Raw genomic sequence first — 27,671 nt, 5'->3', positions numbered from 1 at the left:
CAATAGGTGCATGTAAATCATTACATACTATTTAATAAGCATATATTTTATAAATTAACTAAAATAAAAAGCAACTAATTTAAACTGACAGTGACTGACAGTGGTTCTAACCAATCAAAGCTTTTTAAAATGGCTTCTGCCCCCCTGTGTCTGCGTGGCCCTTCAGCTGGTTTTGAGAAGGGTGTAGTAATGAGTCTGTTACATATATATATATATATATATATATATATATATATATATATATATATATATATATATGCATATATATATATATATATATGTATATATATATGTATATATATATATACATATATATACATATATATATATATATATATGTATATATATATATATATATATATATATATATATATATATATATATATATATATGTATATATATATGTATATATATATATAGCTGTGGAAAAAACTCACTCAGAGCTGGAGGAAGAAACACTGTAAGGAACCAGGATTCAAATATAAAAGGACTAACATTTTAATATTATTCATTTGTGTGAAACCAAAGGAATTATTATGTTGTATTTTTGTATGTTTAATTATTGTATTTAAGTATAAAGAAAGTTACTTTAGATACCAGTTTTTGTGAAACTAGGAATGTTGCATATGAAATGTTATTTATATTTATTACATTGTTACTTTGTGATGCAAATCTTTATTATGTTACACATTTTCAGGATGTTTTTGGAACATTATATGTGAAAAGTTATAGTTTATCTTTTCAGGAATACTTTAAAATATTGCTGAATAATAATACAGATGTTTCTGATAACTGCCCACCAGATGGAGACTCTGCTGTGTTGTTTTGTGTTTATATGAAGACACACCTGAAAACATTCTAAAATCTGACTAAACGATCTAAAAAACAGTCTAACCAGTTAATGTGATACACACCTCAGAAATACCTTCAGTTTATAAAGAGACGCTGCGTTACGACACAGACGACTGATTTTACTGCAGAATCCAGAAATATAAAGGTAGGATTAATATTTTTGATTAACTTTAAATGATCTTATTCTTATAAAAAATATATTCCTTCTTACACAGTGAGTTTGATCTTGCAGTCTTGTTGAAGTTAGTAGATTGAATTTTACTATGTTGTAAAATAATCCCTGTGTGAAACAATGATGCCTCTGTTTTGGGTGAAGCTGATGTTTAGCTTTTTATTAGCCAGATTTTTATTAATCTCATTATTTCCATTAAACCTTAAAAGAAGGAAGTGATTTGTGGGTTTAGGTGGAAATCCTTTTTTGTTTCTTTGTTTGGTTGAAACAGTTCAGTGTCTAAAATTTAAATAGTCAAATACAGTCATGGCTAAAAGTGTTGGCACCCCTGAAATGATTTCTTTTGAGAGTATTGTAAATAGACACACAAAAAAAACAGAAAAACACCATGTAAAATATATATAACATTTCAAACAAAATTCCAAAATCAGACCAATCTAAATTATTGGCCCCTTTAAAATAATATTTGGTTGCACACCGTTTGAAAAAAAAAAAAAACACTGAAATCAGTTGTTTCCTGTAACCATTAAGGAGCTTCTTCCACCTCTCAGCTGGAACTCTGGACTCTTCTTCTGTAATCTGCTCCAGATCTCTCGTATCTAAAGGGTTTCTTCTCCCAACAGCAGTTTTAAGATCAGGTTTAAGATCTCTTCACCGGAGTTCAGTATGATTTGGGTCTGGACTCAATGCTGGAAACTTCAGAACTCTCCAGCTCTTTGTTTTGATCCGTCTCTGGGTGCTTTTTGAAGTATTTTTGGGGTCATTGTCCCCTGTTTTCTGGGGGTTAATATGATATGTGGATTATGGCTGTAGTTCAGTGGAGTCTTTAGTGATTGATCTCAGAAAACTGGAATGCAGCTCAATGCTAGTGATTAGCCGGATCAGCAGTGAAGGTTGGAGGGTGGAAGCTGTTTTCAGAGCTGAGTTAGCGGCTGATGCTTGATAACAGATGGCCGGCACTGTGCTGGTTAGATTATTATATTTTATATATTTATATATTGTTGAAAGATATCAGTCAAGATGCAGATATAGAAGAATTCCGTAGGCTTTATTCAAGCAACTTGCAGCACACACACTTACAGCTTGCTTCTCCTACTGCCCTGCCTTAGGCTCTCTCCCTCTGTAGTAGTATTAGGCTGTGTATTAAGATTCTTTCTTAGAGTGCCACCTAGTGGCACTAGAACACTGTAACATCTCCCTTTACATATAACTGGGCTATAACCCCAGTGCGGCTCCTGTGTTAAAGCACTGGCTCTGAAAGAACATAATTAATATAAACAAAATCAACAAAACATGGATACATTAGTTTTGAATTTCAAGTGACAAGTTTCTGCAGGTACTATAACTGTACTATAACTGTCCTGTGTGAACTATTTCTTTTTTTTTTTTTTTTTTTTTTTTTTTTTAGATAACAAAATCAGTGGTGAATCTTGCAGGTCGTTGAATGTTGCTCCTGGTTCTGGTGTGCTGTAGGGGAGGGGGAGGGGGAAGGTTGGGGGATGGAGGTTGGCTGATGGGTGCATCCTCAGCTGCTGTATCTTGTATGTCTGTCAGGCTCTCCATGCCGCCTCTAGTGTTCCAGCTGTCGTCGTCGAGCAATGGGCTGATGTGGTGTGGAGTGATGGTAAGTTGTTCCTGCACTGGACGAATGTCTCTGCGATTTCGACGGTATTTCTTCCCTTTCACCAGAATCACATATGAGCGATCACAGAGTTGGTCAATGCATAAGCCCAACGCCCAGGTGCCATCTGGATGGTTGGGGTGGAGAAGGACTCGTACCGTCTGTCCTTGTGTGATGGGTCGGAGGTCACGAGCATGAAGGTCGTATCTGTGTTTGACCGCTGCCCCTTTGACTTTTTTCTTTGCGACCACATCGTTCGTCACTATAGGGTTTAGAAGCACACTCCTTCTGGGCAGGAGTGATCGGGTCCGTCTTGACATGAGTCTTTGAACCGGTGAGCTGTCAAGACCTTCGGTCGGAGTGTTTCTCCATTCTAGCACTGCTTTCCATGGGTCTTCTCCAGCCATTGTGCAGCGTTTCAGTAACGTTTTGGCTATTTTCACTGCTGACTCCACTTTGCCATTGCTTTGGCTATGATACGGTGATGAGGTTGCATGTTGAAAGTCCCAATCATCTGCAAATTGTTGGAATTCCATGCTGTTGAAGGGGGGGCCATTATCTGAGAAGACAGTGTGAGGCGTGCCATGTCTGCAAAATTGTTTCTTGCACGCTTCAATGACAGTGGATGCAGTGTAGTCTGAAAGATCATCAATCTCCCAATAGTCAGAATAGTAATCCACCATGATGAGATACGTGAAGCTCTTGATGCTGAAAAGGTCTATTCCGACTTTGGACCACGGGATGTCCGGAATGCGGTGTGAAGTGAGTGTTTCTTTTTGTTGTTTCCCTTGAGTGGCATTACAGATGGCACAGGCATTTGTGAAGTTCTTAATGTCATCAGCAATTCCTGGCCAAAAAATGGCCTCGCGGGCCTTCCTCTGACTGGCCTCAATACCAGAGTGCCCAATGTGAATCTTCTGCAGGAAGCTATTGCGTAATGTGTTAGGGATAAAGACCCGCTGTCCTTTGAAAATTAGACCTTCTTCTGTTGTAAGTTCTTCTCTGTACGTCCAGAATGGATGAAGCGAAGGGTCTACAGCTTGCCTGTGCTCTGGCCAGCCCTTGCTGATGTGCCTGTTCAGCAACTTGGCCACTGGATCTTGAGCAGAGTGTGTCTTGATGGTCTCCAGCGTTTTTGTGGTGATGTTGGTGTTGCGGCTGTGCCTAACATGTTCAAGGTCTGCTGATGCCAGTCCCATAGCGTACACCGAGGATGGCGTCTGCATTTGTGGGTGTTCCACATTAGGCTGTGGGGTTCTGGACAAGAAGTCAGCTAAATGGAGTTCTTTTCCTGGTCTGTACAGCAGGTGTATCTGGTACCTCTGCAATCTGAGCAACATCCTCTGCAGTCTCTTCGGTGCCATGAGCAATGATTTTTTAAAAATCGCTTCGAGGGGCTTGTGATCACTGTGAACAGTGATGTGATCCCTGCCATGAAGGTACTGATCAAATTTGTCACACGCAAAGACAATGGCGAGGCATTCTTTTTCAATTTGCGCGTACCTTTGTTCAGTTGGCGTCAGCGTCCTTGAGGCAAAGGCTACAGGCTGTCCATTTTGAAGGAGTGCCGCTCCCAGGCCTGTTTCACTTGCATCACATTGCAGGGTGACTTCTTCATGAAGGTCATAGTATTTTAGGACAGGGTGTTGTGTGACTAGCTGTTTGATACAGCGTAATGCTTCTTCATGCTGTGAGAGCCAGGCCCACTCGACATCCTTGTCAGTCAGACGCCTTAGGGGTTCACAGACTTCTGACAAGTGGGGCAAAAACTTGGATAGGTAGTTGACAAATCCAAGCAGCCGTTGAAGAGACTTTACATCATGTGGCGTTTGCATGCTCTCAACAGCAGCTACTTTGTCTGGGTCTGGGCATAATCCTTCAGTGGTGAGTAGGTGCCCCATGTATGTCACACTGGGGAGCTTTAGTCTGAGTTTTCTTTTGTTTAGTTTTAGGTTTACTGCCCTGGCTCGTTGGAGGAGTGCTGTGAGATTGTTGTCATGATCCCTCATTGCTTCTTCATTGGTGTCACCGCATCCATAAACAAGAATGTCATCCGCTATTACTGCCACACCTTTGAGTCCCTGCAACACTTCATGTTGTCTTCTCTGATACTCTTCAGCTGCTGGCTTGATCCCAAAAGGCATCCTGAGCCACCTGTAGCGCCCTAGAGGTGTCCAGAATGTAGTGAGATAGCTGCTTGCTTCATCCAGCTGTATTTGCCAGTAGCCATCTTTTGCATCTAAGACAGAAAATGTCTTTGCCTTGGCTATTTCCGGCAGAATCTCCTCTATTGTCGGCATCTGATAATGTGATCGGAGTAAAGCTTTGTTCAGTACTGTAGGGTCAATGCAAATGCGGAGCTTGTCCTTTTTTTCTACCACCACCATATTGCTGATCCATGGAGTCGGGTCTGTGACTTTGGCAATGATGCCCCTTGTTTCCATGTCTTCTATGGCCTTTGTAACTTTGTCTTTGATGGGGATTGGAACCCTGCGAGGGAGCTGCTGTATAGGTTTTATGGCAGGGTCCACCTTCAGATGGAGCTTACCAGGGAGGCATCCTAGGCCATCGAACACGTCTTCATGTGAGGCTATAAGCTCCTCTGTTGTCTTTGGTATGGTGGCGCTGTCTGCTTGTCTTGCATCGATGCTGTGTATGACGTGGTTGCTGGTGATCTGGAGTAAGTTGAGTCGTATGCAGGTGTCTGCTGAAAGCAGAGGGGTTTGTGATGTCTCCATTACATGAAATCTCAGGATATATGTGTTGCCATCGTGTTCTGCCCTGAGACTGCATTCTCCTTTTGGCTGTATCATTGTGCCATCATATAGCTTGAGAGTGGTTTTGCTTAGTGATAGGGGCGGGTTGCCATTTTGGAGCAAGCGCTGGAGGTCTCGGAAACCAATGACATTGACAGTGGAACCAGTGTCTAGTTGGCATTTGATGACATGTGAAGGGTCATACTGAAGCATTTCGTCATTGTGTGGGGCTAATTTAAGGTGTATAAACCACTTGTTCCTGTTGGCTTGCATAAAGTTTACGTGAGAGAGATAAAGCATCAAATCAGTTTCATCTTCCCTCTCCGTGTCCTCTTCCACTAGATGCAATTGTGGCTTTCGCTGTTCTTGTCTGCAGACTCTAGCAAAATGATTCCGTTTCCCACATGCTTTGCATAGTACACCATACGCTGGACAGTTGGCTTTGCCATGGATAGTTCCACAGTACCGACATGTGTTGGCATGAAATGATTTTTGTCTGGTGTGTTCTTGCATACATGGCTGTTTACTTCCTCTTTGCCCCTGGCGACCGTCTCGTGAAGCATAGTGGACTGTTTGCTGATCCTCGCCAGCAATTTTCTTAATTTGAGCTAAAGTTTGTTCATTTGCACGGCACATATCAACAGCTTGAGTCAATGTCAGTTTCGGCTCACGCAGCATCCGAGCCTGTGCATTTGTGTCTTTTGTGCCTATAACAAGTCTGTCACGGATTAAATCATCTCTCAGGCAGCCAAAGTCACAAGTGTCTGCTAGCTTTCTTAGCTTGGCTGTGTACTGGTCTGTGGTCTCATTTTGGCTTTGTTTGCAATTGTTAAACACAAACCTTTCGTAGATCACATTTCTGGTCGGTTCAAAGTGTTGCTGTAGTGCATCCAGAACTTTCTTCGGATCTGCCCGGTCCGCGTCAGGCATGTGAAGGTGACGCTGCAGTTGATGGCATTCTTTCCCCATTACTGATAGTAGCGTAGCCAAGCGAATGTTGTTGTCTTTTTTGTCTAATCCAGTTGCGATTTCGTAGTTATCCCATTGCGCACGGAAAAACATCCAATTGCTGAACACGTCGCCCTTCATGTCCATGGGCTCCGGGGTTGGGATGTGATACGCCATTCTGAAGGTTGCTGTCTTTCTTCTAGGTTGAGTTAGATTTCCAGTCTGCACACCGTTTGTTCATATGTCCAGAAAAGAAGGAAGCATCCAGGTTAGACTTCTGACACCATGTTGAAAGATATCAGTCAAGATGCAGATATAGAAGAATTCCGTAGGCTTTATTCAAGCAACTTGCAGCACACACACTTACAGCTTGCTTCTCCTACTGCCCTGCCTTAGGCTCTCTCCCTCTGTAGTAGTATTAGGCTGTGTATTAAGATTCTTTCTTAGAGTGCCACCTAGTGGCACTAGAACACTGTAACATATATATGAATATTATTAGTAGGTTCTGGGGTTTGATATGTGTAATGTATGGGGGATTTTAGGTTTACCTGAGGTTGAATAGTGTAATAAGGTCTCTGGGTGTAAGATGGATCATAAAGTGGGAGGATCTAAAAATTGGGTGCAACACAAACAATTTATTTACACAACATGAAAAGTCAAACTAAAAAAATGGTAAAAAATGAAAAGAAAAGGATGGTGTAGGTTATTTGCATGCACACTCTTTACAAACCGGACTCAGACTCACTTTGGAGAAAATGTAAACACTGTAAACCTGGAAAAGTTGATTGATCTTAAAGAGTTTGAGGCAAGTGATTGCCTACATTTTTTAAGTAATGCATACTACAGAAAATCTATTCATTTAGGTAAGTTCAATGTAAATGCCTGTAAGAAACCTTTTGAGTTTAATTAATTTAAATCTAAAATAGTTATACTTAAAATATGCTGTAACTTTTTAAGTGTTTTTTTACTTACATTCGTTGTGAAAGCTTAAAAAAACATATCATGATCAATAAAGAAAATGTATATTTATTTTTCCTCCTTTTTATTTAAAATATTTAAATTTAAAAACAAGACAGTACTTTCAAGGATCCTTAAACCTAGTCTTAAATCTGGCCAATTAAAAAAAAGTAAGTAAGTAAGAAATGTTGTTCAGAAAATGGAAAAATGACCAAAATTATTTTTTTCAACTTAATACATTCTCAACACGTTCTGTGGTAGCAATTATTGAATTAAACAAATAAAAAATAACATGAATCTAGGTATTTTGCAAAATACAATACGTGTAATTTTGTGTAAAAGTGAAACAGCAGAACATTAACATTGTTAGCTAGTTAGTCTAGTTTGGATACTATCATGCTCAGAGTTATTCTCAAAAGCTGTTTACACAATGATATAACACAAAAATACACAAAAAAAAATACAACTGCAAAAAAGAAAAACGTCTCTTGAACATGGAAATCTTCTTACAAATTCCTAAATGTAAAAAGAGCTGAAGGCAGAAAATGGTGTCTTGGTTAATGGAGTCAACTGTAGGATGTCTGTAGATCTTCTCAGAAGAACAGAAAATAATAAAATAATAAAAATAAAATACAGAAAAAAACAAATCATGTTGTTTGAAAGTAAAAGATTTTCTAGCACCTTCCACAGAACAAGCCCAATGAGAATCTGCTGGGGCGTGGTTTGAACGAAAAAGTAATACAAAGTTTCTTCAACTTTAAAAATACTAATGTTCTCAGTGATTCTCTCAAAATAGGAGACCAAACTAAAAGTGTTTAAGTTATGCAAAAAAAAAGTTTTTTAAAGTAATCTTTATTCAAACTGTTCGCACAGAAATAAATGATGGGTTATCAGGGTAAGAACAGCCACATGTAAAGCAGAAGCCCCGCCCCCAAAGACTCCATTCTTTCTGGCAGGGTAAATTATAACAACAAACCCACAGTTCTGTATTACTGTTTAAACTAGGTTACTTCAAACAGCCGTTACCCATAAGTATTATTATATTACTGATCATGTTCTATAATTTATACATGTCCATTTTTTCTGTTCTTCAGGTTCCCCTGAGAAAAGTGAGCCCCTTTCCCTCCCAATCAGTGGAACCTCCCGGTGGGTTAAAACAACCCCTGAACTGGAGCGATTTGGGTCCCCAGCTTTATTAAAGACACGAACAATAGGTCTGTACACACACTCACCCTCACACACACAACTACACTCACCCTCACTCTCACAACTACACTCACACTCACAACCAAACTCACAACTACACTCACACTCACACTTACACTCACACAACTACTCTCACACTCACAACTACACTCACACTCACAACTACACTCACAACTACACACTCACAACTACACACTCACAACTACACTCACAACTACACTCACACTCACAACTACACTTACACTCACACCACTACTGTAGATGCGTTTTTGAAATCGTCAGCGTCCTGTCATTACTTTCCCACCGCGCTCCGCAAATTTATTTGGGGCTTTGATTTGCCGCCCCCTCTAGTGCAGCACCCCTGTGCATCGCATAGGCTGCATACACCCTTTTTGCGCCACTGATACTCACACAACTACACTCACAACTAAACTCACACAACTACACTCACAACTAAGCACACACTCACACCACTACACTTATACTCACATGACTACACTTTGTTCTGATGTGAGTAAAATGTGCTCCAACAGGTTTTTTCTTTCTGAAGAAAAGAAAAATACAGACAGTTCCTCATTCTCAGCCCTGCTGACAGATTTAAAAAAAGGACAGAAGAAAGAAAGTAAATTCCAGCTGGTGGGTGTAATAGAAAGGGGAATTCACACCCGTAAAAGAAGTGATTTCACTTTATTAAAAGCCGTGTGCTGTATCTCTTCACAGTTCTGGTTTTAGCTTCATGTATCTGAGCAGTAGATAGATCCGTGGACGTGAGGGCCAGTAGAGTTAGGATCCAGGCTCTTCTGTGCAGTGTACAGGTGATCCATCCATTATCCAGTAAGAGTTCTGCAGCTGTAAAAGCAGACAGTAGTAGATTCCACTTCTATGATGATAAATGGAAGTTTGAAATGTTGTTTACAGATATGGATATGAAGCTAGTCGTAGCCTTTTCTCTCTCAGTGTTGATATATCAGAAGTAAGCATAATTAATGCAGAAATATCCCTAATTCTCCTAGAAACTTAAATCACAGAGGGGAGAGCTCGTCAAGTGCATATGGAGTTATTTTAAATCCATGTGTACATCTCCAATGAACCATCTCCCTGCTATCCCTTATACTTAATTTATTCTGTATTACTGCACTACCTCATATCCACGGCTGCTTACTTTTACACTTTTGTATAGTTTTTGTATTTAGATATTCATGGTTATATTCTTCTTTCAGCATTTTTTAAATTTATTTATATCTAATAAGGTATTGTCAATATTTCAAATCTCAGTTTAGAAACTCTGTAGTCTTATATTTCTTACTCTGCTTTCTTACTGTACCTCCCCTATTATTGCTGTTTGTTTCTACTGTGTTGTGTAACTGCTACTGGCTGCTAAATTTCCTTTGGGATCAATAAAAGTATCCATCTATCAGTTCAGAATTTGAGAAGATATAAAAGTGAGACTGCAGAAATGATCAGAGGGAAGATTCTGTAAATCAGAGTCTGTATGTTTTATCAGGAGTCAGGAATCTGGATGTTCAGAGTTGACTTGAGTTTATTTACACAGAAATGTATAAGAACAGCTGAGTAGATGAGAACCAAATAAAGTGGACGAGTTGAATGCACTTATCGCGACCCAGCGGGAGTACCGGGAGTGCAGTGTACTGTGTTTCTCTGAGACCTGGCTCTGTGCTGACTGTCCGGACTCCAACGTGTCGGTACCCGGCTTTCAGATCGTGAGGGCGGACAGAGACTCTAAACGGAGCGGTAAGAGGAAAGGTGGAGGAGTAGCTCTCTTTGTAAACGAAAGATGGTGCCATCCACAACATCTTACTGTGAAGGAGAGTCACTGCTGCCCGAACGCTGAATTTTTAGCGGTCAGTTCACGTCCGTACTATCTGCCGAGGGAATTCACCGCCGCCATCTTTGTTATTGTTTACATTCCACCAGCAGCAAAAGCGGAGGTGGCGTGTGACGTCATTCACTCGTCTATCGCGAGACTTCAGACCCGGCATCCTAATGCTCTTATGGTCATCTCAGGAGACTTCAATCATGTCACACTTTCCACCACCTTACCAAAGTTTAACCAGTTTGTTAAGTGTGCAACAAGGGAGAATCGGGTGCTGGATCTTCTGTATGCAAATGTGAAAGATGCATACAGCTCATCTGCACTCCCTCCTCTTGGGAGATCTGATCACAACCTGGTCCGGCTGACCCCCACATACCGGCCGGTGGTCTTAAGACAGCCTGTGACAGTAAAGACTATCAGAAGGTGGACTCCAGAGGCAGAGGAGGCTCTGCAGGTCTGCTTTGAGACCACAGACTGGGGTGTTTTGTATGAATCAGCTGGAGAGGACATTAACAATGTGACAGGCTGCATCACTGACTACATCAACTTCTGTACTGACACCATTGTTCCAGTCAGGCGGGTTCGTTGTTTTCCCAACAACAAACCATGGATCACCAAAGACCTGAAGGAACTTTTAAACAAAAAGAAGCAGGCTTTCAAACAGAAGGACAAGGAACTTCTAAGGAGTGTGCAAAAGCAATTGAAGGTGAGACTGAGGGTGAACAAGGAGGCATACAGAAGGAAGCTGGAAGGCCAACTTCAGCATCACAATGCCAAGGAAGTCTGGACGGGCATGAAGAAGATCACAGGCTTCAATTCCAGACAACAACAAGCTGCTGGGGGGAGTTTGGACACAGCCAACGAGCTAAATGTTTTCTTTAATAGATTTAGCACACCCCCACCCATCACCAGTTGCACCCTGTTTACACCCCCTCCACCTCAACGGCTTTCACACTCCTTTTCACACCCCACCACCTCACAGCCACTGTCGGCAGACACACATACATCTACACCTTTAGAAGTGACTGCATACCAGGTGAAGAGGCAGCTGGAAAAGCTGAAGCCAGGCAAAGCTGCTGGTCCTGATGGAATTGTCCCTAAAGTCCTAAAGGTCTGTGCCCCTCAGCTGTGTGAGATTCTTCAGCAACTCTTCAACCTGAGCCTTAAAGTGGAGCAAGTTCCAGTGTTGTGGAAAACATCATGCCTGGTTCCTGTTCCAAAGAAGTCACAGACATCCTCTCTTAATGACTACAGACCAGTGGCTCTCACATCACACGTCATGAAGGTCCTGGAAAGGCTTGTTCTGACACATCTTAGACCCCAGGTCAGCCCTTTCCTGGACCCCCTGCAGTTTGCTTATCAGCAGCAGGTTGGAGTAGATGATGCTGTGATATACTTACTGCAGAAGGCTCACTATCATCTTGATCAGACCAACACATCCGTGAGAATCACCTTTTTTGACTTCTCAAGCGCCTTCAACACAATCCAACCCATCATGTTGAAGGAAAAGCTGGTCAAGATGATGGTGGACAAGTCCATGATCTCCTGGGTCTTAGACTATCTGTCTGCAAGACCACAGTATGTGCGGATTGGAACCTGCAAGTCTGATCGTCTGGTCAGCAGCATCGGCGCTCCACAAGGAACTGTGCTTTCCCCCTTCCTCTTCACCCTGTACACCACTGATTTTCAGTACAGGTCTGACCTTTGCCACCTTCAGAAATTCTCTGATGACTCCGTGGTGGTTGGGTGCATAAAGGATGAACAGGAAGGAGAATACAGAGACCTGGTGAACAGCTTTGTTGAGTGGTGTACAAGGAACCGCTTGATCCTCAATGTGGCCAAAACCAAGGAGATGGTGGTGGACTTCAGGAGGAAGAGGTCCACAGCCAGTCCTGTTACCATCATGGGTCAGAATGTTGAGCAGGTGGATTCCTACAAATACCTGGGTGTTCTACTGGATAACAAAATGGACTGGAAGGCCAACACGGAGGCTGTGTACAGGAAGGGGATGAGCAGACTCTACTTTCTGAGAAGGCTCAGATCCTTCAATGTGTGCAGCAAGATGTTGGAGATTTTCTACCAGTCCGTTGTTGCTGGTGCTATTTTCTTTGCGGCAGTCTGTTGGGGAAGCAGTATCAGACAAGGAAATACCAGGAAGCTCAACAAACTGATCCGGAAGGCCAGCTCAGTTCTGGGCTGCTCACTGGAGGGATTTGAAGTGGTAGTGGAAAGAAGGTCACTTAAAAAGCTTATTGCTATACTGGACAACACAGCACATCCTCTTCACGATCTACTGGTCACACAGCGGAGCACCTTCAGCAATAGACTTATTCAGCTCCGCTGTAGCAAAGATCGCTACAGGAGATCATTCATACCGACAGCCATTACACTGTACAACAGCTCTTTACTGTACCGACATAACAAGGACTAACTAGTTCTTGCTCAATTTGCACCAGCTGGACATTATAACATCTCTAATATTCTGCACTGTCACTTTGTCCTACTTTTTTATACAGTGCTTTGTACTATATTTATGCACATTTTGCACATATTTGTACATTAATGTTTATACTGTTAATATTAATGTTATCACAGAGCACAGCCACTGTGCATATTTACACTAGTCCATTACTGCACAATTACTGCATAATATTTATGTCAATAACTTCCGCATATTATGTAAATTATATATCTATAGCTTTTATAATGTGTTATATTTCATATCTTTAATTCTTTTTAATTTTACCTATTCTATTTTATATATTCATTACTTGTGATACTTTTTAATTATTGTTCTTTGCTCTTATTGTAACTGTGCTGCTGTAATAACTGACTTTCCCTCTGGGATTAATAAAGTTCTATCTAATCTAATCTAATCTAATCTAATCTAACCAGTCTGTCAGGTTCAGGAGGCTTGAAGTTTAGAATGAGACTCTTCCTGTTCTTTCTCTCAGTCTGATTTACTGTGGTATTTAGGTTTTGTTGAAGTACTTGAGTCCGGTCTCGAGACCAAAAATGTGCGGTCTCGGTCTCGTCTCGGACTCGACCTTGTTTGGAATCTTGTCTCGGTCTCGGGGTGAGGTGGACTCGGAGACTGTGGATGAGACCGGCCGAGTGTGAGTCCTCTGTATGAGGTGCAGCTCTGATAGGACAGGGAACACTCAGATATATATGTGTGTGTGTGTGTGAAGTTGTGTGTGTCTGAGTGGGTGACACCCTCAGATCAGACAGCAGTCAGGAGCTAAACATCAAAATCTTCATCCAAAACAACTAACTTAACTTTTATCATCTTAAAAAAAATAATATACACCTGCAACAATTACAAAATACAGTTTAAACCCCATTTAAAAACGTTTTATACATATTAACTAGCTTACTCACCCAAGATGAAGAAAAGCTATTTTCACTGAAGTATTTAAATCCTGAACTTCCCCATCGAAATTTAATCCATCAGGGTTAAGAAATAAAAATAATATACAGCTTTCCATTTAGCCACAGATTAAAATCCATTTTTAATCAACATGCTTTGTTTTTCAGGGATTAGTCACAGAGCGTGAGGACTTTTATGCTAAAAAGTGCTCAGAAATGTATGCATCATCAAAGAAACTGCGTGTGAAATCTAAACAGGCCCTCCACTTTGATTGACATCCATATCGTCCAGTTATATAATTACACACACACACACACACACTCAAAATAGGCGCTTGCAAAAACTTCTCTCTCGACTGTTGGCAGTAAAATGACGCCATATTCACTGTGTTTTGAAAGCATGGCGCTGCGCACGGTGCGTTCACTAGGAACTGCAGCTGCTGCTGTAAACAAACTTTTACACTTATCAGAAGATTAGCAGGAGCTGCTTGAGTGATTCTGTTTAGGAATTGTACATTAACTCTTCAGTGGAACATGCTCTTTTTTCACTGGCTCACTGGAGTTATACTCTTGTGAATCAAGAAGAAACATTCCTGACCTTAGCGACAAGCTAGCTACAATACTAATGTTACCAGGGAAAGAACTAAAGCTAGTGACAAGCTAGCTAAAATACTAATGTTACCAGGGAGAGAACTAAAGCTAATAATGAGCTAGCTAATCTTAGTGATGAGCTAGCTAAAATACTAATGTTACCAGGGAGATAACTAAAGCTAGTGACAAGCTAGCTAACCTTAATAAAGAGCTAGCTAAAATACTAATGTTACTGGGGAGTGAACTAAAGCTAATAATGAGCTAGCTAATCTTAGTGATGAGCTAGCTAAAATACTAATGTTACCAGGGAGAGAAGTAAAGCATGAGCTAGTTAACCTTAGCGACAAGCTAGCTAACCTTAGCTAGAGCTGTTTGAGGGCAAATTGCGATCGTTTTATTTTACATTTTATAATGAAAATGAATAGAATTTTATTCAGCTGACTTTTTGTGGTGACTTCTGATTATGTTTTAGAAGAGACACAGATCATTTTGGTGAACAGAGAAGGTATTTTAATGTTTTTATTTTTAAATCTTAATCTGGTCTCAGTCTTGACTCAAACGCAAAAATCTTAGTCTTGACTCGGACTCAGCTCTAGCGGTCTTGACTACATTAGTTGTACCAGAGGATCAGGTACTTTATTTGAGCCGATTGATTCTTTAAAATCTGGGAGTGCTAATCCTCCTTTGTCCTTACTTCGTTGCAATGTTGTAGATCAGACTCTAGGTTTCTTTACATTTCAAACAAATCAGGATATTTGTCTGTCCCACTCCCTCCACTGACTCACAGGGATTTCTACTAGTGTATCTTAGAAAATATATAACAGCCTGGGTAAAATATTAATTTTACGGCTTTCAGTGTGAGAGCTCATGTCTAAAGGGATTATGAACTACCTTGACAAGTATTTTTTTTCCCTTTTTAATCTCCTCAACACCCTGTGACTTTTTATAGGGCTTATAAACCCATTTACATTAAAAGCAACTGCTTTTAATTCATAAGGCATATCTGCCTCCAGTAACAATGTAACAGTATAAATTCTACCCTGGCTGCTTAACTGTTACGGCCTGAAAAGCCAAACCAGTAACATATGCTAAGACGACACCCGCTCACGCATTTTTAGCCCAGACCAAAGATGATACCAACCACAGAGATACAAGCCAAAATGATTTATTTATAATAATCAGTAGCATTTACGTCAGGGATAAGAAATGCCTAAAATAACAAACAAACAAAACTAACTTAGAAATTTAGAGCTAACTTATCTAACAAAAAAAAGGAAATAAAAACACATAAATCTTCCCTCCCTCCCTAACTAACAAAACACAGGAGAAAAGAAACCCCCTCCCAAAGAAACAGGCCTTATCCCCTACAGTGCTACCTTGGCTTTTAGTATTATTTGAAGTGTATTTACAGAAGTATTATAACAAAGTTAAATAACATGTTTTATTTATCTAAACAGCTCCGTTTTTACTCACAACAGCACAAACAATAAGAATAGTAAGACAGGTGGTTTGGTCTGGGCGGCGTGGTGGTTGAATGGGTCGGGTGTCGCCCTGCACTCCACATCGGCCAGCGCTTTATTGTGACGTAGGACCAGGATCAATTAATCAGCTCCTCCCTCTCACAGGTAACCTGCAGGACTGATAGAAAGAGTGAAGGAGAGCGCAAGAGTGAGGTAGCTTGGAAAAGGGAAGGCAACAAAGAAAAATATAAACATCTCCCTCCGTAACATAGATAGATAGATAGATAGATAGATAGATAGATAGATAGATAGATAGATAGATAGATAGATAGATAGATACTTTATTGATCCCCGGGGGGAAATTCTTGACATTAACCAACACAAAAACATAAAATACATTTCCTGAACAGAGGAAAATTAACAGTAATCTTCAACTTTGGGGAATCCAACCAACACTTCCTCAGCGGAATCACACAGCCTATACTACAAACCAATACTATCTACCTGGTCATTATTAAATAATAAAGCAATCAAATAGCACAATAATTCAGAAAACAAAAATGGAATATCAGAAACAGGTGGATTTGTGGATTTATCATTAGAAATGAAATAAAAATATTTCCATTGGTTAGTGCTACGTTTGTGCTGGTTTGTGCAGCAAAAAATAACGTTTGTGCTGTTATAATTATTGAGATATTAAACATTATATTTACTGTTTTCGTTATTGAAATATTTAACATAATAGGTCTTCCCTGTTATGTAACACAGCCCCTCATCTGTAGCCAAGTTGTACCAAAGTGGTCTCATTGGTTAGTGCTACATTTGTGCTGGTTTGTGCAGCAAAAATTAGTGTTTGTGCTGTTATTGTTATTGAGTTATTAGGAGAAAAATATTGAATAGCTGTGAAGCTGGCCCCTCATATAATCAGAAATGGAATAAAAATATTTCCATTGATTAGTGCAACGTTTGTGCTGGTTTGTGCAGCAAAAAATTGCATTTGTGCTGTTATAGTTATTGAGATATTAAACTTTATTTTTACTGTTATCATTATTGAGAAGTTAAACTATTTAATGTATTACCTTTTATGTAACACAGCCCATCATCTAAGGCCAGATTTCATCAATGTGGTGTTGTTTTTCTAGTGATGTGTTTGTGCTATTAGAATAAATGTTTGTGCAATTTTAGTTATTGAGTTATTAGGTAAAAAATATGTAATGGGTGGCATTACCCAGCCCCCCAATAAAGCCAAAACCACATCAAAATTCTTATTTTTGGTTAATGTTCACATTATTCTTTCCAGAATTTGCTTTATTAAGGCAGTAGTTAATTTATGTAAAATATTTCTAATATATGTGTGTAATATAATTATATATAATATTTATATATAGTAAAGCACAGAGAAATATCTTTAGGTGACATGACTGTTCATGGTAAAAACTGGTTTACCATGGTAAAAATTGCTCCTGCACATATGAAAGCATATATTTAACAGACTGCACTGTTAATGCCGTTTAACTGGGCTGAGTTCCTTTTTACGAGCACTAACAACACTGATGAATGAGGGGGGCTGGGTGATGTTGTCTGTAAATAAATATAGTTTTCCCTGTAGCTGAATAACCAAAATACCTGAAACATTTATTTTTACAGCACTGCTGAACGAGACCACTTTGGTGTGGTTTGGGCTTTATTGGGAGGCTGGGTAATGCCACCCATTAAATATTTTTTTATCTAATAACTCAATAACAATAACAGCACAAACACTAATTTTTGCTGCACAAACCAGCACAAACTTATCACTAACCAATGAGACCACTTTGGTGCAATTTAGCCACAGATGAGGGGCTGTGTTACATAACAGGCAATACATTAATTGTTTAATATCTCAATAACAGTAAATATAATGTTTAATATCTCAATAATGATAACAGCACAAACACTATTTTTTGCTGCACAAACGTAGCACTAACCAATGGAAATATTTTTATTCCATTTCTGATTACATGAGGGGCCAGCTTCACACCTATTCAATATTTTTTTCCTAATAAATCAATAACAATAACAGCACAAACACTAATATTTGCTGCACAAACCAGCACAAACGTAGCACTAACCAATGAGACCACTTTGGTGCGATTTGGCCACAAATGAGGGGCTGTGTTACATAACAGGTAAGAAAATTAAATGTTTAATATTTCAATAATTATAACAGCACAAATGTTATTTTTTGCTGCACAAACCAGCACAAACGTAGCACTAACCAACAAAATATTTTTATTTCATTTCTAATGATATGAGGGGCCAGCTTCATTAAGCACTGTGTGTAAATGGGAAATCTCTTAGCGCCAATCATGGAGCCGGTTCAGGGAGAAATCCCCACCTCTCAGGAGAAACAGCCAATCAGCTAGTGGAGAAGCCCCAACCCCCTCTCTGTGGAGGATTTTTTTTTAATTTAGCAGCGGGGTGCAGTGAGCGGATTTTAAAACGTCTGCATATACGGCGATTTTTCTAACTGAAAGGTAACAGAGCTAACCATGTAAACTGTGATGAGATTGTTTCTGATAGCTGGTTAAAATTGTGTGTTTTTCACCAGATCCAGTTGATCAGCTAATAAACAATCATTTATTGAGTTTACCTGTTAAAATCCCTTAGCCCCTTAGATTTACTAATGGAATATATCTGGTCCTTTAGTAAAAGCTTATGATACTAACAGACTAGGAGGGTTTGGGTCATCTAAAGTTTATATTAACTTCTGCCAAAAATCTCTATGAAACATAAGGTTACATTCTTTTACGTAAAAGACCACCATCATAAGAAGTACTTTTAGTCCAAAAAATTAAAAACACAGGACCCAAAAATATTGAGTTTTTTGAGTGGCGTAAATGTACATATACAAATATACATCAGAATTGACATGCCAATATATAACAATAATAATAATAATAATAATAATAATAGTCACATCTGTTATATTATTATTATTATTATTATTATTATTATTATTTTAATTATTTGTTTAATTGAGATTTACTTTTATGTGACCCTTAAATAAATAATGACATTGAGCTCAGGCTGTGTAATGCAGCCATGGAAAACACAATCATCATGAAAACATTATAAAATGTGGGTCAGAGCATGCGCAGTGCGGGGAGGAGCACTTTTGGACGGGTAGCAGAACTCGGCAGAACACCGGTCTGAAAACTGGGGGGTTTTACTGCTGTGTGGGAGAAACTTCAGACTCATGAGTATTAAAACATTCCATTCAGCCCTGTGATGTGATTGGCTGACAGTAGCCAAAAACGAACAATAGCTCCGCCCACCCAGCGCCTATTCGCTGTGAGAGTTAGGAGGCGGACCTTAGAGAGAGACAGGTGAGACTCAGGTGAAGGACAGAGTGAAAGTAAGTCGGGACTCCGCCATTAGAAGAGGACAGAAGTCCGGATTCACTCGGTAAGTTCAGAACTGAAGAGAATGTAGAACAGAACCGTGTAGCTTAAAGTCAGAACCGGTTCTAAAGGTTCCTCAGATTCAGAACCGGTTCTTTAAGCTCAGCTCAGTGTCCGATTCCACTGGAAGAACCAGGATCAGCATGGAGATCTGAACCGGGCCTGGATCAGACCTGGACCTGGTCTAGATCAGACCGGCTGGAGAACAATCAGCTGTAACAGATCAATAATGCTGTAAACTGAAGAGAAATGCGCAGATATAGATTGATATTTATTGATCACGGTGTAGTTTATGCTGTTTAAAGCGCATTACTGCTTAATGTGGACTTTGATCTGTTGGGGAGATAAAAACACGGAGCTGCTATAAAGGCGTGTTTATATGCAGTAGCGCTGTTTAACCAGCAGGGGGAGCAACGGAGCTCAAGATCACGTGGTGTGTTAGTGTTTTTAATCCTGCTGTTTTATATTATACTTAAATAATCTCTCTATTCTGATTCAGTTACATAATAATAATAATATTAATAATAATAGAACAGTGTGTATATTTATAATGTTGTGTAATGCAGTAATATTACTAATAATAATAAAATTATAATAACAGTAAATGTTTCTGTAATCTGTAGAATAATGTGTAATGAGGGTAAATCACACTGTTATGTATCGTTCTCTGTTTGTTTTGTTAGTTTATCAGGTATTGTTTAATGCAGTTCTGATGATAATGTCATTATTGTAAGAATAAAGGTTTTATTGTAACGGCTGATCTGTTCTCAGGGGTCGGTGTCGGCAGTGTTCAGCTGTGTGTGAATGAAGAAGAGTAAATGATGGATCTTCAGAACTCCAGCAGTGGAGGAGGACCTCCTGTCCTAAAGTGAGTAAATTAAGTGATGGGTTTAATATGTAAAGTAGTTTTGTATTGTAATGGTTTAAGAGTTTCTCCTGGACCAGAGTCAGAACCCTGTGCTGTATTTAAACACAGAGAAACACTTAACAAACCAGCCAGTTATTCTTATAGTAGAATGTGTTTCTAATCTGTATTTAAAGTACATATCTGCCTTTAATATCTAATAGTTAATATTTATAATATGTTTCCTTCTGGCACAGTAACAGTATTAGGTGGTTGCTGTAGTGATATTATGCTGTTGCTAGGTGGTTGCTATGGTATGGGGTGGTTGTACATTTATGGTAAAAAATATAGTTCATATATTTTTACATAAATGTGAAGATTTGCTCAAAATCTGGATCGGATTAGTCTGTAGTGAAAGTGGACTCTGTACCAGATCCATTGTGAGGATCCGTCTCGGATTTTACCACACGCTGTCTGGGTTTACATTAGCATTAGAAATGAGGAAATCCTGATGTGCTGCATTAATATAGATCAGATGGAAGTGATTGGGTTTGATATTAAAGCTGTGGAATGAAGCTTCTCACAGAAAGACTTGTTCTATTCTGTTCTGATCTGTATCTCTGTTAGAGTTCAGTATAAAAAAATATACCTTTTAGTTTATAATACAGTATAATTGTGTAATTGTGTAGCTCTTACCAATACATGTTATTAACTAGACACAGATCTATAAAATACATATAGTAAATATGATCTAATCAGGTGATGACATTGTGACATCATAACAAACACACAAATATATTAAACAGTATTGTTAAAGAAATGAAAATATGTATATTTATTAGACGAGCGTTTTTCAGTTTGGGGCAGCTGACAGAAAGCTTCGGGACGCTTCTGGGACGGTTATGAAGAAGTTAGTCTGGAACCTGTGAATAAGTTTTAGTAAAGGAACACATTACTCCACACTTTACTCTCATCATGGATCATCATGAAGATCTGTTTACAGGGAGAAGAGAGCAGCATCTCCAGCCCCCAGTGGAGTGTCTATGAAGAGTGATTGGTCCATGCCAGAACCTCTAAACTTCAGCAGTGGAGGAGGAAGCTCTGGGTCTCGGTACATCACTGCACTAAACTACTGTTCTGTTCTGAGAGTGAAGCACTTCAGTTCCTGATCTTTATTAAAGATGTGCTGTGTGTTGGAGTTTCACTGTGTAAATGCTGGAGTTTCACTGTGTTTAATGTTAACAGAACTGAAACCCAGAGAGGAGCTTCTCCAGAACCCAGCTGTGTTTCTATGAAGAGTGACCAGTCCATCGATCATCCTCCTGATTTCAGCAGTGAAGATATGACCTCTGACCCACAGTGAGTGAAACATCACTTACATAATTTACTGATTTTTACCATAATTTACCCTTTTAAAGCATAACACTCTCACTCACACACAAACACACAGTTTTTCTGTATGTAATGATCAGTGTACACAGCTGGGTGTGATGGGGAGGCGGGGTTTAGATTAGACTGACTGACCTGAACAATGAGAGTAAATTACAGTATCATTATATATCTATATTAGGGGTGTGTGATACTGATAAAATCATTATCTAAATGATTTTCGTAATTTTGTCAGATAACAAAAACAGTATTTTGCATTATTCAAAAACATGTTTAGAAAAGTATAGATTATGTTATATTGTAATAAACTGCAATTCTTAAATGATCGTAAGATTTTCTTATTAAATGTATTAATGAAAACAATATATTTAATATTTAAACATTAAACTCACACATTCAAATATTGAACAGTGCACCATGTGACCTACCAGATATTCTTGAATAAAAGCATCAGTGTTAGATTGGCAAAACTAAATTATATTTATACAAGAGATATATCAATCAAATTAAAACATTAATTGTATTAATCACAACAATATTCTGTGAAGGGAGAACAATCATTGTGCAGTGTGTTGTGTTTGGCAGACTAGATTATTTTTTGTTGTATTGCTAATGTCAGTATAAATGAGAATATTTTAATGTGCTGAGTAACTGAATTTAACTGAGCTTTAATGGAGGAAATAAACTCTAGAGTAGCTCCATATTCCATAGAAAGAGAAAACATGCCTTCAGCTGTGTGTGTGTGTGTGTGTGCGCGTGTGTGTGTGCAAGCGAGCGAGCATTGGGGAAAGAGAGAGAGAGAGATATTTGGAGGAAAATGAAGCGTGAATGAAAACCCACAATGGTCACAGAAATAACTTGAATGTGACAAAAGTAATAATAAATAAATAATATTCTATGAAAAAAAATAAATGAAAATCTGACATTGATTTTGAACTGTGTGTGACCCCGAGAACATTCAGATGATTATATTTATTTATATAAAAACACTATAAATAAATAATAGCTCGACTACGCCACTTGGAATTTCACCTCAGGAAATATGGTTCAAATACACCTTTATAGCACACAGGTTCATTTAAGAGGAAATAAAATTTACTGGCTGGCAAATTCTTTTAAAATGTTACCATCAAATGTCAATTTAAATTATGCACACTTGGGCTATTTAGGCTAGGTTCACAGTTGAGAATACACAAATCACACACACACTACAAAACCTCCAATAAAGGTGACTCCATCACAGCAACCCCAGTGTAAGAGAAGTGAAGAGGAAAAAGGAAACTCCCAAGAGGATAACCAGTCAGCCCAAAGGAGAACTTGTGCTGAAGTTCTATGAACAGAGTAAAAATAGACAGATGGTTAATAATTTATATCACAGGTTATACCAGTTGACCCAAGCCAGTATCAATAATGAAACACATAATTCAACACCAAAACCCAGGGTACAAACAGGGTTGACCCAATAACACAATATTAAACAAAATAATAACCAAAAAATATCAGGATAAAAAAATATATAAAATCCAAATGAAAATAAAGAAGAGAAACAAAATTAATAAGTCAACCCCATGGACTAGATGCAGAATTAGAGCAGTCAATTATAAAATATCAAATCGGATTAAATACAATATAGGCAAAACAGCCCAGGCCAAACACCAGCCTAGGCAAAACAGCAGCAGTCACTAGGGAAGAGAGTGTGCTTAATGCCACCTCGACACGGTCAATGGGGCACTTCAATGGGACACCTAAAAACAAAACAATTTATACAAATAAGGAAAAAAGTATTTTAAATAAAGGAGCCCTTAACCCCACAACTAAGCAAACCCACCTTTAAGCTGGAATCAATATAAATACTTGCTTTAGGTCACCCTGCTTTCAGTATCTGAAGTAATAGGCTCATTTCATGCAAAAATCTACAAAACAAACAATCCCCATTAAAACAAAAGAGCCCAGAAAAACTTTTAAAGAGATTAAAGGTGAACTTTAAGCTCGAGGAGCATCAGTGTCAGATCACACCATCTCAATCCTATTGAGCATCTTTGGAAGGAGCTGAAACATAAAGCTGTCTGGAAAAGGCTCTTTCAAACCTGAGACAGCAGGAGCAGATAACTCATGAGGAGTGGACCAAAATACCTGCTGAGAGCTGCAGGAATCGTTTAATTGCAGTGATTACCTTAAAAGGTTGTGCAACAAAATATTAAATTAATGGTTACAATTTGTTATGCCCAGGCCTATTTCATGAGATTTTTATATATATTTTATATACTTCTGTTGAAGCATGGCTGAAAAGCAATATTTGACTTTCATATGTTCATTTTCATAGCATTTTTATTTATTATTACTTTTGTCAGATTCTAGTTATTTCTGTGACCATTGTGGGTTTTTCTTTCATTAACCGCGGGGTACCAACAGTTTTGTCCATGTGTGTATGAGTGCTCTGTTCTGTCCTCTTTTATACTAAATTAAACCCAATTAATGCTACTTCTGCTGAAATTGCTCTGCTAACGTATCTAAAATATAATTGATGGTAAACTAAAGCTTATATAAGCGCTGAATCGTTTCTCCTCACTGTACAAAAAATATTCTCTACTCAAAGCTTTATGACACAGAGCACATTAGCGCCATCTGGTGGCCAAACCACAAAGTGCTTTATGTGTCTGGTGGAAATTTTTCTAAATTTCTAATTATTGATTCAAAAACTGTGTTCAGTGCATTTAAACCATGCTGTTTATTGTTTCTTTAATATCATTGAATAAAACTTCATAATCTGTTGTGCATATATTTATCATCTCAGTTGCTGGGGTGAGTACATACATCCAGTAATGGGAGAATGTGTTTTAGTACAATACATAGACCAGTAATGTATTCAGAATAAATTAGAATACACTTTAAAACATACTATGTTTATTAAAATTCTGGAAAACCTTTTAGCTGTTTTCTTTCTAATTACTTTCACATTTCTGCTGAGCTGCTGAGCTACAGCTACTGATTGCTCACCTGAATGTTTGAGTATAAATACCCCTTAGTTTCAGCTATTAGTTGCTGAGTATTGAATCTTGGTTCCCTAGCTCTTCTACGACACGTATCTCTTTGTTATTCTGCCTTATCGTTTATTGACCCCTTTCTCTTTTACTGTTTACCCTTTTTGCCTTGCTCAGTTTATTGTTTGTTGCTTTCTGTTGCTTGTTATTAGACCACCCTTCTGCTTATTCCACTTCTGTCTATTTCTCTGTGTACCGTCCCTGCTTTCTCCTCTCTACTGGTATGTTGTTTGTTTATGCTGGCTTTATGTTACTGACCCTGCCTGCTTTAGACTATCCTTATCTGCTTGTCCCTTTTGTTAATAAACTGTTTAAACTGTTTGACTCATATCAGTGTGTGTCTCTCCTGGTTCTGGTATTCCTGATACATTTATTTACATTTTATTTTAATTACAGATTAATCTTTTCTTTGTATCTGTTATTTGCTGCTATTCTTTATTTTATTAATAATCTCACCATATTTTATTGAAACACGTTTTTTAAATCATCTGATTTAATAATGTGGATTACAGTGTGGCTTTTCTGTTCATCCACAGTGAGAAGAAAAAAAACTTTTCCAGAAAAGAACTGGACCACATATTCAAGGTTAGTACTGAACCATATATATGATGTGCATCTCCCTGATTTATTTTACATATAAATGTAACTTTACTTTAAAGTTTTAATAATACCTTTTACACATCAGAGCATCCATAACTCCTTTTGTCCTCAGATCAGTGTCATCATCTCTCTCTCTGTACTGTAACAGCTTTACTGATTCTCTGATGTTTGTTCTTAATCAGGAGCTGCAGGAGAAGTTTATCTCTCTAGTGAAGAACGAGCTAAACACGTTTAAGAAGCTCCTGAGTCCAGATTACACAGCATGCTCTGAGGGAGAGGTGGATGATGATCATAAGGAGGGGGTGCTGAAGGTCACACTGCACATCCTGAGGAACATGAATCAGACAGACCTCGCCAACACACTAGAGAGCAGTAAGAGTTCTGGGTCATGAGAATGGGGACCAACTTAAAGGGCTAATTTATTTCCTCAGAGGAGTTCTGCTTTTCAAATTAGAATAATAAGCAGTAGTTAACTGGATTTTGTAATTATAAGATATTGTGTCACAGCATCAAATGTATCCTTAAACCTAACAATTATCTACTATATCAAAGTTGTTCTACACAGGGGTCTTTCATGAAGATCACAGCTAATTACATTTTCTTTATTCTCTTCCTCTGTTATCAGAATTAGCCCCAGCATGCCAACGAAAGCTCAAATCCAAGCTGAAAAATAAATATCAGATACTTAATGAAGGAATATCGGGCCATGTAAAGTCAGCACTTCTGAATGAGGTCTACACAGAGCTCTACATCACAGAGGGAGATGGAGGAGATGTCAATCAGGAACATGAGGTGAAACAGATTGAAGCTGCATCCAGGAAAAGGAAAACAGAGGAAAAACCAATCAAATGCAACGACATCTTTAAACCATTACAAGAACAGAAACGACCCATCAGAACTGTACTGACTAAAGGAGTTGCTGGAATTGGAAAAACAGTCTCTGTGCAGAAGTACATTCTGGACTGGGCTGAAGGAGAAGTAAATCAGGACATTCTCTTCATATTTCCACTTCCTTTTAGAGAGCTGAATCTGATGAAGGAGAAGAAGCTCAGTCTGGTAAATCTTCTTCAGAGCTTTTTCCCAGAAACACAAGATTTAAAACCAAGACATTATAAGAGCTACAAGGTCATGTTCATTTTTGATGGACTGGATGAGTGTCGATTGCCTCTAGATTTCCAGAACAATGAGAACTTGGTGAATATAGAAGAGCAAACCTCAGTGGATGTTCTGCTGACGAACCTCATCAAGGGGAATCTGCTTCCCTCTGCTCTCCTCTGGATCACCTCTCGACCAGCAGCGGCCAATCAGATCCCTCCGGAGTGTTTTGATCAGGTAACAGAAGTGCGGGGTTTCAGTGACCCTCAGAAACAGGAGTACTTCAGTAAGAGGATCAGAGATCAGGACGTGGCCAACAAAGTCTTCACACACATCAGGTCTTCAAGAGGCCTCTACATCATGTGCCACATACCGGTCTTCTGCTGGATTACAGCCACTGTTCTAGAGAGAATGCTGAGTGAAGCTGAAAGTGGAGAAATTCCCAAAACCCTGACGCAGATGTTCACACACTTCCTGATCTTTCAGATCAAACACAAGAGCCAGAAGTACAGTGGGAAAAGTGACATTGATCCTCAGCAGACTAGAACAAGTATCCTGGCTCTGGGGAAACTGGCGTTCCAGCAGCTGGAGAAAGGAAACCTGATCTTCTATGAGGAAGATCTAAAAGAGAGTGGTATCAATATTAAAGAAGTGTCAGTGTACTCAGGAGTGTGTACCCAGATCTTCAGGGAGGAACATGAGCTGCACCTGGGGAAGGTCTTCAGCTTTGTACATCTGAGCGTTCAGGAGTTTCTTGCTGCTTTATATGCATTTCTCTGCTTCATTGACAGAAGCGTTCTGAATCAGCAAACCACTAAAAACCAAAACACTGAACTATCTGAACTCTTCAGCAGGTCATCAATGACTGACTTCCTCAGCAGTGCCATAGACAGAGCCTTACAGAGTGAGAGTTGACACCTGGACCTGTTCCTTCGTTTCCTCCTGGGTCTCTCACTGGAGTCTAATCAGAATCTGTTACGAGTCGTACTGACACAGACAGAGAGGATCTCTGACAGCAATGAGGAAACAGTCCAATACATCAAGGAGAAGATTGAGAAGAACTCATCTCCAGAGAAATCCATCAATCTGTTCCACTGTCTGAATGAACTGAATGATCATTCTCTGGTGCAGGAAGTGCAGAAATACCTGAGGAGAGGTGGTGACCGTCGTCTTCAAAAGGCCAGACTCTCTCCTGCTCAGTGGTCAGCTCTGGCGTTTGTTTTGGTGAACTCAGAAGAAGAGCTAGAAGAGTTTAACCTCAGTAAATATGATCCATCAGAGGAGTGTCTTCTGAGGCTGCTGCCAGTAGTTAAAATATCCACAAGAGCTGTGTGAGTATTTTTATTCAGGCCTTCACACAGTTTTTAATCAACTGCTGATGTGTAGAATCAGTTTCCATTTAATCACAGGTGGATTCACATTATTCACATTATCACATATAAGCATTCATTCTCCTTTTTTGTGTAATAATAATTAAACCATCATTTTAATGT

The 27,671-nt window shown here is 39.0% G+C and overlaps 5 protein-coding genes across 35 annotated transcripts in view; 4 read left to right on the top strand and 1 right to left on the bottom strand.

Moving 5' to 3' along the window:
- The window catches only part of LOC125801188 (general transcription factor II-I repeat domain-containing protein 2A-like), a 173,610-nt gene that overhangs the window by 11,348 nt on the left and 134,591 nt on the right, over positions 1-27,671 (top strand). The gene's annotated exons all lie outside the window — the stretch shown is intronic.
- Positions 1-27,671, bottom strand: part of LOC125801198 (zinc finger protein 585A-like) — a 171,059-nt gene that overhangs the window by 21,833 nt on the left and 121,555 nt on the right. The window lies entirely within an intron of this gene.
- The window catches only part of LOC125801238 (uncharacterized), a 151,099-nt gene that overhangs the window by 49,857 nt on the left and 73,571 nt on the right, over positions 1-27,671 (top strand). The gene's annotated exons all lie outside the window — the stretch shown is intronic.
- LOC111188496 (NACHT, LRR and PYD domains-containing protein 12) overlaps positions 1-27,671 on the top strand; it is a 233,180-nt gene that overhangs the window by 183,628 nt on the left and 21,881 nt on the right. Inside the window, exon 8 of one of the 28 annotated variants that reach the window (XM_049476959.1) lies at positions 27,335-27,509. The exons of the other annotated variants lie outside the window; for them this stretch is intronic. Coding sequence (XP_049332916.1) covers positions 27,335-27,509 — 175 coding nt within the window. The remainder of the gene's footprint in view (positions 1-27,334; positions 27,510-27,671) is intronic. 28 annotated transcript variants of the gene reach the window in all.
- On the top strand, positions 914-27,338 carry LOC103035298 (protein NLRC3-like). 4 transcript variants are annotated; one of them, XM_049477282.1, is made up of 8 exons: positions 914-997; positions 8,401-8,520; positions 19,981-20,077; positions 21,045-21,164; positions 21,299-21,412; positions 25,020-25,068; positions 25,266-25,455; positions 25,709-27,338. In XM_049477282.1, exons 3-8 carry the CDS (start codon positions 20,028-20,030, stop codon positions 27,091-27,093), a joined length of 1,908 nt encoding a protein of 635 aa, XP_049333239.1. In that variant the 5' UTR covers positions 914-997; positions 8,401-8,520; positions 19,981-20,027; the 3' UTR covers positions 27,094-27,338. The 4 variants fall into 4 exon arrangements, with proteins under 4 accessions (XP_049333239.1, XP_049333241.1, XP_049333240.1 ...); XM_049477284.1 differs by lacking the exons at positions 914-997; positions 8,401-8,520 and adding an exon at positions 19,123-19,213 and having other exon boundaries at positions 21,057-21,164; XM_049477283.1 differs by lacking the exons at positions 914-997; positions 8,401-8,520 and adding an exon at positions 19,123-19,213 and having other exon boundaries at positions 25,269-25,455.

Source organism: Astyanax mexicanus, chromosome 4 (assembly GCF_023375975.1).
Source record: "Astyanax mexicanus isolate ESR-SI-001 chromosome 4, AstMex3_surface, whole genome shotgun sequence".
Taxonomy (NCBI): Eukaryota; Metazoa; Chordata; class Actinopteri; order Characiformes; family Acestrorhamphidae; genus Astyanax; species Astyanax mexicanus.
Note: the sequence above shows the minus strand (reverse complement) of the source record. Positions and strands in the feature narration are given on the sequence as shown.

Excerpts from the sequence above, each read along its gene's own strand:
- LOC103035298 (XM_049477282.1), top strand. The coding sequence starts at position 20,028 with ATGATGGATCTTCAGAACTCCAGCAGTGGAGGAGGACCTCCTGTCCTA. Across the intron at positions 20,078-21,044 it reads GGAGGACCTCCTGTCCTAAA|ATCTGTTTACAGGGAGAAGA; the intron begins GTGAGTAAATTA and ends ATCATCATGAAG. Across the intron at positions 25,069-25,265 it reads AACTGGACCACATATTCAAG|GAGCTGCAGGAGAAGTTTAT; the intron begins GTTAGTACTGAA and ends GTTCTTAATCAG.